The sequence below is a fragment of the Arachis stenosperma genome, unplaced genomic scaffold, assembly GCF_014773155.1.
Source record: "Arachis stenosperma cultivar V10309 unplaced genomic scaffold, arast.V10309.gnm1.PFL2 arast.V10309.gnm1.Scaffold_100025, whole genome shotgun sequence".
NCBI lineage: Eukaryota > Viridiplantae > Streptophyta > Magnoliopsida > Fabales > Fabaceae > Arachis > Arachis stenosperma.
This window is the reverse complement of record NW_026651369.1, coordinates 2355770-2367378: the sequence shown is the minus strand read 5'-3', so window position 1 is coordinate 2367378 and position 11609 is coordinate 2355770. Positions and strand designations below refer to the sequence as shown.

Genomic DNA, 11609 nt, shown 5'->3' with positions numbered 1-11609 from the left:
CATCAAAATGGCGCCGTTGTCGGGGATTTGCAATGGTGTTATGTTATTGGTTATTGTACATATGTGAATAGTGTAAATAGTTTGTCTTTTGCTTGTTTTCTAGATTTTGTTAGTTTTATTTTTGCTTTTCCACCATGAATTCTCACTTTGGCTATGAGTTTGGTTCCAACTATGTTGTAGGAAATGAGAGCTACAATGAGGATGTGTATCAAGGATGGGACAATCAAAGGTGGGAAAGTCTATGCTAATCAAAGATTCAAATCCTAGTCCACTTAACCATAAATGATCCTACCTTGACCCTAACCCCATTACAACCTCAATGAAAGACCTCATGATGAATGTATGCATGCATTAAATAAGTGTTGATTGTTAGAAGAAAATCAAATTTTGGAAAGCATGATTAGAAGAGAATTGAGTGAATTAACCCTTAAACACTTGAGCGAATAGAGCGGATACACATCCGGTGAGGGTTCAAAAGTTCAATCACATGTGTTCACCTATATTATCTATATTCTTGCAAGTTTGAACTCTTTTTGATAATTCAATACAATTGTGGTTTGGACTTAATTCCTATTGCCTAGCTCTTGTGCTTACACATGCTTTCTTGGGAATTGACTTGTTTGAACTAAGCATTTCCATTTGCTTATATAATTGCATTTAGATAGGATTCATATAGTTTAGTTGCATTCAATAAATGTCATAACCCTTAGTTCCTTCTTATTTTAGCATGAGGACATGCTAAGGTTTAAGTGTGGGGAGGTTGATAAACCCCATTTTTAGGGTTTATCTTATATTGAATTTAGGGTATTTTGATAACCTTTTCTTGCATTTAACCTATGAATTGGCATGGTTTTGTAATCTCTCCTGTATTTGTGCCTAAGTGTAAAAACATGCTTTTTAAGCCTTATTTTGATGAATTCTAGTTCTTCTTTGGCTTTTTGTGCTTCTCTCCACTTGCATGCTTTCTTCCTTGCTCCCTTGATCCATGCCTAACTTATTTCATCCTGAGATTACTAGCAAACACATCAAGGCCTCTTATGGAATCAAAGAAGAACTAGAATTCATCAAAATAAGCCTTAAAATGCATGTTTTTACACTTAGGCACAAATACGGGAGAGATTACAAAACCATGCCAATTCATAGGTTAAATGCGAGAAAAGGTTATCAAAATACCCTAAATTCAATACAAGATAAACCCTAAAAATGGGGTTTATCAGCGCTCGCGCGCACAAGGCGCTCGCGCGCACATTGCAGAATCGGCCAGGGACGCGCACGCGTACCGTGCGCGCACGCATCGCAGTCCGCACATGACTTCATTAAAGCAACACGTGCCTGGCGATTTGGAAGGTTTTCTGAACCCATTTTGGCGCCAATTACTGATAGAAAGGAATAAAAGGATCAAGGATTGAGGGGAATAGGGGAATCTATCATCTAGTTACCATTAGTTCATTTCCACTCATTAGGATTAGTTTTAGAAGTAGTTTTTAGAGAGAGAAGCTCTCACTTCTCTCTAGAATTAGGATTAAGTTTAGGTTAATCTCTCTTCTTAGATCTAGGTTTAATTCATGCTTTAATTCACTTCTCGTTTATCAAGTCTTAATCTTCTCCTCTTCCTCTTTCTAGTTATGTGCTTTAATAATTGTAATTCTTCACTTGTTTTGGATAGATTGTTGTTCCTTTGTTTTCTTTTAATAATGCAATTTGAGGTAATTCATGATAATTTTGATTTCCTTGATTGTTGTTGTTAATTTCTTTGCAATAATTGTTGTTAGATTTTATTCTTGTTATCAATTTACTATACTTTCCTTATATGCCTTCCAAGTGTTTGATGAAATGCTTGGTTGGATTTTAGTGTAGGTTTTGTTCCTCTTGGCTTAGGTAGAGTAATTAGTGACTCTTGAGTTATCTAATTCCTTTGTTGATTGATAATTAGAAGTTGCTAATTGATTTGAATGCCTCTAAAGCTAGTCTTTCCTTTAGGAGTTGATTAGGACTTAAGGAATCAAATTGATTCATCCACTTGACTTTCCTCCATGGTTAGAGGTTAACTAAGTGGGAGTAATGGACAATTTGTCATCATAATTGAGGAGGATAACTAGGATAGGACTTCTAGTTCTCATATCTTGCCAAGAGCTTTGTTAGTTGTTAGTTTATTTCCTTTGCCATTTATAATTCTTGTCTATAATCTCAAAAACCCCAAAACAACTCACAACCAATAACAAGACACTTCATTACAATTCCTAGGGAGAACGACCTGAGGTCCAATACTTCGGTTTATAAATTTTAGGGGTTTGTACTAGTGACAAACAACTTTTTGCATGAAAGGATTATTGTAGGTTTAGAGACTATACTTCAACGAGATTTCATTTGTGAAATTCTAAACCGTCAAAAATCCAATCATCAAAATGGCGCCGTTGCCGGGGATTTGCAATGGTGTTATGTTATTGGTTATTGTATATATGTGAATAGTGTGAATATGTTTGCTTTTGTTAGCTCTTACCAGTTTTAGGATTTAATTTTCTTGCTTCTTATTTGATTTTGTTTTCATTTTCCTCTTGCTATCATGAATTCTCACCTTGGCTATGAGTTTGGTTCCCAACATGTTGTAGGAAATGAGAGCTTTAATGAGAATGTGTATCAAGGATGGGATAACCAAAGGTGGGAGGAGCCATATGCATATGATCAATCCTCTTGGCAACAACCTCCACGAATGCACTATGAAGAAGAGCCATTCTATGATGCATATCAATCCAATGGCTATGGTGAATCACCTTGTGACTTTCAAGAACCACCACCATATGCCTATGAGTCATATCCTCAACATGAACCTCAACCACACTCACAAGCCTATTTTCAACAAACACCTCCATATGACCCTAATCCATATCCATCCTACAAACAACCATATGAGCCATATGAACCACATATAGAGCTACCACCATTCCAACATTAATATTTTCAAGAGCCACCCCCTCCATATTATTACCAAGATGAACCACCTCCAATATATGAAAATTTTCAACCACAAGACGAATTCTACCTTCCACCACAACCTCCCATGGAAGAATACTCATATCCATTGAACCAAGAGCCCTATGGTCCTACTCATGATATCTAAGAGGAACAAGAGTCAAGGGATCATCTCAAGGAAGCATTGGATTAATTTCAAGCAACCATGGAGTGTGTTGTGCAACAAGTAGAAAGAATGGAAAACATTGAACCACCACAATTCTACCAAGAAGAACCACTTTCCTATTATGAACCCTTTCCCCAAAATGATGAACTGATGAGCGGATAATTTATACGCTTTTTGACATTATTTTTAGGTAGTTTTTAGTAAGTTCAAGCTACTTTTAGGGATGTTTTCATTAGTTTTTATGTTAAATTCACATTTCTGGACTTTACTATGAGTTTGTGTGTTTTTCTGTGATTTCAGGTAAATTCTGACTGAAATTGAGGGATTTGAGCAAAACTCTGAAAAAGGCTGACAAAAGGACTACTGATGCTGTTGGATTCTAACCTCCCTGCACTCGAAATGGATTTTCTGGAGCTACAGAACTTCAATTGGCGCGCTCTCAACGGCGTTGGAAAGTGGACATCCAGGGCTTTCCAGCAATATATAATAGTCCATACTTTATTCGGAAATTGATGACGTAACTTGGCGTTGAACGCCAAGTACATGCTGCTGTCTGAAGTTAAACGCCAGAAAAACGTCATGATCCGGAGTTGAACGCCCAAAACACGTCATAACTCGGAGTTCAACTCCAAGAGAAGCCTCAGCTCGTGGATTGATCAAGCTCAGCCCAAACATACACCAAGTGGGCCCCGGAAGTGGATTTATGCATCAATTACTTACTCATGTAAACCCTAGGAGCTAGTTTATTATAAATAGAACATTTAACTATTGTATTAAGTATCTTTTTGATCACTTGAGATCTAGAGAGCATCTTGGGACGCATAGTTCTCAGATCATGGGGGCTGGCCATTCGGCCATGCCTGAACCTTTTACTTATGTATTTTCAACGGTGGAGTTTCTGCACACCATAGATTAAGGGTGTGGAGCTCTGCTGTACCTCAAGTTTCAATGCCATTAAGATGATATCCTATTCAATTCCATTTATTCCTATTTCAAGATATCACTACAAGAAAAACACCCATTCAGGTACACTTGAAAAGTGTAGCCAAAAGTGAAAAAAAATGATGCCTTAGGCTACGGCTACGCTTTTTGGGCTACGGCTACGTTTTTTGGAGTGATTCCTATTCGGCCGTTGCCTATTCTCAAAGGCTACGCTTTTCTGCAACAAGGGCTACGCTTTTGGCCTTTGAGAATAGGCTACGCTTTTCAAGTGATGCTATCTAGGACCAAAGGCTATGCTTTTCAGCTTTTATTTTTCCAGAATAGGCTACGCTTTTCAACACTACTGCATCACTTGTAAAGCGTAGCCACATTGTATATCATAGCTACTTTTTATAAGCGTAGCCTTAGGTCCCTCTTTTTTTTATATACTATAGCTACTGTATATAAGTGTAGCCTTAGGTCTCGTTTTTTTTTTTTTTGTATACTATTTTTTCTATATATATATATATATATATATATATATATATATATATATATATATATATATATAAAATAATTATTAATACAACATAATAGTTAATATGATTACATATAATAATTTTGTATTTTTATTTAAATGAGTTGAATATTACAAAATAAAAATAATACATAATTATACTAAATAATTTCTTTATATAATAAAAATTATCTCTAACCAAAATATATTTATAATATTGATCCAAAAGTACAAGAATGAAGTTAACTGTAAAAATTTATACATCTCAAACTAAAGTAAGCATAGCCATATCAAAACCATAATATCACTTAGCCAATAAAGTATCTTCTAATAAAAATCATTAGTCAACCATACATGTAAAGATTCTAAATAGCACTCTATCTTAGCCAATAAACCACAATAATAGTCAACTTAATCTTCATTGTTATCCTGCATAATTATATAGAAAAGTAGTTAAAAAATATTCATAATGACATTCGTAATTATAAAAAGACCACCAAAGAAATCACCTTTTTTTAATCTTAATTTTAACTCGATTTATCACCAAAGAAACACAAGGTTCTCAAAAGCTATAGACACTTAAAAGAGTTGGAGCTAACATTTCAAGAATACATAATAATGAGTAATGACTAACAAATATGATATTACATTTTGCACCTAAATTGTTATAGATATATAAGGTGCCAAAATAGGTCAGAGACTACTTCATAACAAACAAAAATCTGCTGACTTTGGAAATAGACCTCTCAAAATCAAAATGAGCAATTAAATAGATGAGACTAAGATTCTTCAATTCAGAAAATAATGCAATATGTTCACAGAATAATCCTGACTCTTGAATAGACCTTTCTGACAAATAAAGACTTAACTATCGAAACAGAAAAATAAAACTGACAAATCCAAACCATAAACCATTGCATTGAAGTGATGAAATATAATTCATTATATTAGGGAATAATTATAATTTTAATTGAAACGCATATTGCATTGAAGTGATGAAATTAACAGTACTTAATTATGACTTGAGAAGCATTACATACCTTCTATCTAGCAAGTGTGTCCCAATTTATATCCTTAAAGAAAACATGTTCTTTCACCTGGATAATTAAGCATCTATCAATGTGACGTTTGAAGTGCAAGTAAAATGAAATATGATCATAAAAATGGGGAACAAGCATCTGTATGCTAATAAGAAATTAAATCACCTCTGATGCACCTCTAGCTCCAAGTCTTTGGTTAGGATCTTCAGTCAATAATCTGTAAATAAACACATCTCAGGTACTAATCCAAGAAAATATTCATTTTTCTATCCTAATCGTGACTTCAACTTAGCACAATAACGCAGGACAAAAAACCATAATTTATAACAGATCGGCATCCAGCAAAGGGAGCATAAAGAAAAAGCTTTAGATAGAATAAAACTTAGATTTTGTACAAACTATAATTATATTTTCATTTTTACACAAAGCCACAGTTAAGAGGGGGGGTAAAAAACGAATCATGGGCTTGTTATGTAGTTGACAATAGTCAAATAATTCAGAACACCAAATACAATGGGATTGCTGTTCTCATGGTTTAAGGATAATGCCATGTGAAAGGTGAGACAGTAGTGGTCACTGTCACAAGATTATTAACATAAAGTTCATATTTAGCAGATGGCACCAGGATTGCTAAACAATATACATTCACAAATGCTATCTTCGGCTTAAGCAGTTAAGCTAAAATATCCAAATTAATGGAAGCATGCTCAGTATTGGAAACATAAACAAAGCATTGATATTCTAAAATGCTGACCAGAATAAACAGTTTGCAATTGCCAGATACATATAACATGAAGATAACATGATTATTACCGATCAATAAGATCTTGAGCTTCAGGACTCATTTCTTCAGGAACTGCAGGCCAAGGTATCTTACGATTAAGAATATTATCAAATATAGTCTACAAACACCCCCAAAAAGAAATATCTGTCAGTAAGAGCTAAACCATACAGCAAACAAGAACAGAAACGCAAAAATCATGGCAAAAGGTATGCTATTAAACCTGAGGATGCTCTGCATTAAAAGGTGGAAGACCAACAAGCACCGTCTCTCCGGCCTCCGCCACTCTCATTCTCTCTCCGTCTCTCCCTAAACTACAATCACATTTAAGAATCAAAATCGAAACCACCGACAAGGAAGCTTAATCCGTAAGCCAAAACAAAAAGGTAAAGAAAAGAAAAAAAGCGAAGCTAAATTGGGAAAGTTGTATTATAAACTGTAAGCTGTAACTAGAGGCAACCATGGCAAGATTCGTCAACTACCGAGTAGGAAAAATAAAAAAATTGAAGAGAAAAAGGGAATGGGCATAAGAAATTAGGCACCTGAACACCAGGGGTATCAAAGTTTATGACTAGGATCTTGGCACCAACGTCACTCGAAATTCGGAGCTCCACTCGGTCGTTGAGCGAGGCGTCACGCATCAAATTAGCGGAGTAAAAGTGAAGCATAACTATAAAAGTGAAGAATTAGAAACTGCAAAAGTGATCTTAAAACTTGTTTAAGAAAGAATAACAAACTACTATTTAAGATGGAAACAATGAGATAATAGATATGCATGTTCTAATGATGAAACATACTACTTCATTAGCATTTCAGTTTAGAGTTGTATATCAAGTTTTCCATGAACATAAAGACTTGAAATATATAGTTTTTGGGTTAAGCCCACAAAATCTGGTACAAACTTGGTACATATTAATGAAAAGCACCTGTTTGCTTTATTCTCTGAGAGAAAGGAGGCCAAGTTGATACCTTCCTTGTTGTGGCAAGGGATCCAGAGGGCATTGCTGCTACAAAAGATACTATGAACCTAATGAGGGACATCACAGAGTAAATAAGGGATAGTAAATAAGGGATAGTACATAAGTACATAGTAAAAATTGGTGAACCTGGTTCATTAGGATTTTCTCTCTTTCGCTACAATTAAATGGAATAGTGTTCTTAGTTCTTAATCAGTAACATAGGCTTTCTTAGCTGGACTATGTGGAAGACTAGAAACCAGTTCATATTTCAAAATAAAGAAATTAATCCAGCAACAACAATTATCTGAGCAATTAAGCATTGTGAATTAGAAACCTTGCCTTTTGCTCGTTTATGCCTTGAATCAGGTGCACAGCCTTGTGTGATAACATGCCAAATCCACTTGAACAGTTTCAATACTGAAAATTGATTAAAAATGTTAAAATAGACTCAGACTTTGTATTTGGTCCTAGCTCAGTATAATAACAACTATAGTAATTCATATATCAAACGCGTAGTTTACTAATTGTATGCGAAAGTAATTACAATTAAAAAATAAAATCGCTAGTTTATGCATACAGGTTTTCTAAATTTCATGAAACAAAAGCAGAAAAATAAATCAATTACTCTATTGTAAGCAACCTGTAAATGATTCGCAAGCAGATCAATGGTGTCTTGCTTAAGAAACTTCTTTGGTGAATTTCTCTTTCTCCTTATCAAATTGATCCGATTCCTTGATTGTTTGATCAACGATTTGCTAAAAAACAAAAGGAGATAAACTGCAAAATTGAAAATCGAAATCTACATAATTACAATCAATGAAAGGTATTAAGAAGGAAGAAAAGAAGCAGAGAAATCGACACTTTCCTACAGAATGATTTCCCTAGTTTAGCATGCACGTATGAAATTTCCAGCACCTATTGCTTCCGTTTATGCCAAACACAGAAAGGAATAATAACAAATTGAGAATCAAAAGGCGAAACCCCCAAAATTAGAAAACCTAAAATTAGAACCCAAAACACCCCCAAAAATTCACAGAACCAATTGAAAATTGATACATACCTTCTGTATCTCAATTAGCCATTGCAGTTCATCATCACTATCAAAATCATACACACCTTTGAACTACAAAGTGAGAGCGAGTTAGAGAATGAGCAAGAAAGAGAAGATGCAGAACAGAGAATGCTTACCTGGTGACAGAGGATACGACGATGGTGTTGAGCAGTGACAGTGAAGAGATGAGCGGCGACGCAACGGCTTGGAGGTGGTGCAGCAGCTCAGCGGCGAGCTCCAGCTGACGGCAGCGCCGCGACAGAGCACAAAGGCGGCGATACATCCATCCTTCCTCCCTTCGAGCTCCTCGGCGGGGGCACAGAAGCCCGACGGTGGCAGAACGGCGACTGAAACAAGCCCTAGCAGTGGTGGTGGAGTTTCAGCGGCGACGGAGCACCTCCTTTTTCTCTCCTCCATTGCGTTTCCTCTCATCCTCGAGCTCTCTCTCTCACTGGCGCTCGACGACAACGGCGACGGCGGCGGAGCCCTAGACGGCGTCGTCCTCTCTTTCTTTCCTTTCCTTCTCCCTCTGATTTCTTCTCTCTTTCGTGTTTGTGTATGTTGAGTGAGGATGAGAGTGTGTGCTGCACTGCTGCGTGAGTGAGGGGGATTTTAGTAAGTGTTTATTGAGGATCATATTAGGAGACATTTTAAAAGCGCACCTGAAACAGAATAAATAAGCTACTCTTTAAAAGCGTTTCCTTAGATGAGAAAAGTGTATTCATAGATATTTAGATAAGGCTACGCTTTATAAGTGATTTCTAAAATACTTAAGGCTACACTTTTTAAATGATGCCACAATTGTGTATCCTTTTCTCATATAAAAAGGCAACACAGAGAAAAGCGTAGCCTATTCTATGAATAGGCTACGCTTTTCAAATGTAGCTTAAAAAAAGTGTGGCTGAATGGGTATTTTCTTGTAGTGTATACGTTACACTTAACTTTGATGAATGTGATGATCCGTGACACTCATCATCATTCTCACCTATGAACGTGCGTGATTGACAACCACTTCCGTTCTACTTTAGGCCGGGCGCATATCTCTTAGATTCCCCAACAGAATCTTCGTGGTATAAGTTAGATAGATGGCGGCATTCATGAGAATCCGGAAAGTCTAAACCTTGTCTATGGTATTCCGAGTAGGATTCTAGGATTGAATGACTGTGACGAGCTTCAACTCCTGAAGGCTGGGCGTGATGACAAGCGCAAAAGAATCAATGGATTCTATTCCAACCTGATTGAGAACCGACAGATGATTAGCCATGCGAGTGACAGCCGCAGAGGACCATTTTCACTGAGAGGATGGGATGTAGCCATTGACAACGGTGATGCCCTACATACAGCTTGCCATGGAAAGGAGTAAGAAGGATTGGATGAAAGCAATAAGAAAGTAGAGATTCAAGAGGAGCACAGCATCTTCATACACTTATCTGAAATTCCCACTATTAATTTACATAAGTATTTCTATCCCTTTTATTTTCTTTTTATTATTAATATTCGAAAATCTATAAACCAATTTAATCTGCCTAACTGAGATTTACAAGGTGACCATAGCTTGCTTCATACCAACAATCTCTGTGGGATCGACCCTTACTCACGTAAGGTTTATTACTTGGACGACCCAGTACACTTGCTGGTTAGTTGAACGGAGTTGTGGATTCAACCAGTGCCATAATAAAAGACTTCATCTCAAAATAGTTAGAACATGGATCACAATTTCGTCCACCAAGTTTTTGGCGCCGTTGCCGGGGATTGTTCGAGTATGGACAACTGACGGTTCATCTTGTTGCTCAGATTAGGTAATTTTTATTTTATTAAAAAAAAAATTTCAAAATCTTCTCCCTATTTTCGAAAATTATTCAAAAAATTTTTTTACTATGCATTCTGGAGCTTCATGAAGCATGTTGAAGCCTGGCTGGCTGTAAAGCCATGTCTAAATTCTTTTGGACTGAGGCTTCCTCTTCACATGCTTGAATTATGTATTCTAAAGCTTGGCTGGCCATTGGTCATGTCTAGTGTTTTGGACTGGAGCTTTCATTGAAAGCTTGGCTGGCTATTAAGCCATGTCTAATTCCTGGACCGGAGCTTTAGACTAACATTGCATGATTCCTGGAATTCATATTAAAAATTTTGAATTTCTTATTTTTCTTTTCTTATATGTTTTTCGAAAAAATCAAATAAAATACAAAAAAAAATTAGAAAATCATAAAAATAAAAAATATTTTGTGTTTCTTGTTTGAGTCTTGTGTCAAGTCATAAGTTTGGTGTCAATTGCATGTTCATCTTTTTCTTGCATTTTTTTTCGAACATTCCATGCATTCATAGTGTTCTTCATGATCTTCAAATTGTTCTTGATAAGTCCTCTTGTTTGATCTTGATGTTTTCTTGTTTTGTGTCTTTTCTTGTTTTTCATATGCATCTTTGCATTCATATTTTCCAAGCATTAAAAATTTCTAAGTTTGGTGTCCTGCATGTTTTCTTTGCATCAAAGATTTTTCAAAATTATGTTCTTGATGTTCATCATGATCTTCAAAGTGTTCTTGGTGTTCATCTTGACATTCATAGCATTCTTGCATGCATCCATTGTTTTGATCTAAAAATTTCATGCATTGAGTATTTTTGTTGTTTTTCTCTCTCATAATTAAAAATTCAAAAATCAAAAAATATCTTTTCCTTATTTTCCTCCAAATTTTCGAAATTTTGGGTTGACTTGGTCAAATAATTTTAAAATTAGTTGTTTCTTACAAGTCAAGTCAAAATTTCAATTTTAAAAATCTTATCTTTTCAAAATGTTTTTCAAAAATCATATCTTTTCCATTTTTTTTCTTATTTTCGAAATTTTTAAAATTATTTTTTTCAAAAATCTTTTTCTTATCTTTTATATCTAATTTTCAAAAATTAGCTAACAATTAATGTGATTGGTTCAAAAAAAAAAATTTGAAGTTTGTTACTTTCTTGTTAAGAAAGGTTCAATCTTTAAGTTCTAGAATCTTATCTTGTAGTTTCTTGTTAGTTAAGTCATTTTAAAAAAAAAAATTTTAAATCTTTTTCAAAATATCTTTTTCTTAAAAATCTTATCTTTTTATCTTATCTTTTTCAAAATTTTATCTTTTTCAAAATTTGATTTCAAATATCTTATCTAACTTCTTTTCTTCTTATCTTTTTAAAATTTGATTTCAAATCTTTTGCAATCAACTAACTAAC

The 11609-nt window shown here is 35.1% G+C and overlaps 1 protein-coding gene and 1 long non-coding RNA gene across 3 annotated transcripts; both read right to left on the bottom strand.

The window, feature by feature from the left end:
* Window positions 1-4898: 4898 nt before the first annotated feature.
* On the bottom strand, window positions 4899-6705 carry LOC130959876 (probable serine/threonine protein kinase IREH1). The gene is made up of 5 exons (XM_057885339.1): window positions 6619-6705; window positions 6428-6516; window positions 5780-5831; window positions 5615-5671; window positions 4899-5003 (listed from the first exon to the last, which is right to left on the bottom strand). Exons 1-4 carry the CDS (start codon window positions 6685-6687, stop codon window positions 5618-5620), a joined length of 264 nt encoding a protein of 87 aa, XP_057741322.1. The 5' UTR covers window positions 6688-6705; the 3' UTR covers window positions 4899-5003; window positions 5615-5617.
* A 992-nt stretch (window positions 6706-7697) lies between these two features.
* LOC130959858 (uncharacterized) lies at window positions 7698-8812 on the bottom strand. Of its 2 annotated transcripts, none has more exons than XR_009078867.1 (4): window positions 8543-8812; window positions 8415-8477; window positions 7995-8275; window positions 7698-7771 (listed from the first exon to the last, which is right to left on the bottom strand). It is a non-coding gene; the product is annotated as an uncharacterized LOC130959858 (long non-coding RNA). The 2 variants fall into 2 exon arrangements; XR_009078868.1 differs by having other exon boundaries at window positions 7995-8269.
* Between the last annotated feature and the right edge of the window lie 2797 nt (window positions 8813-11609).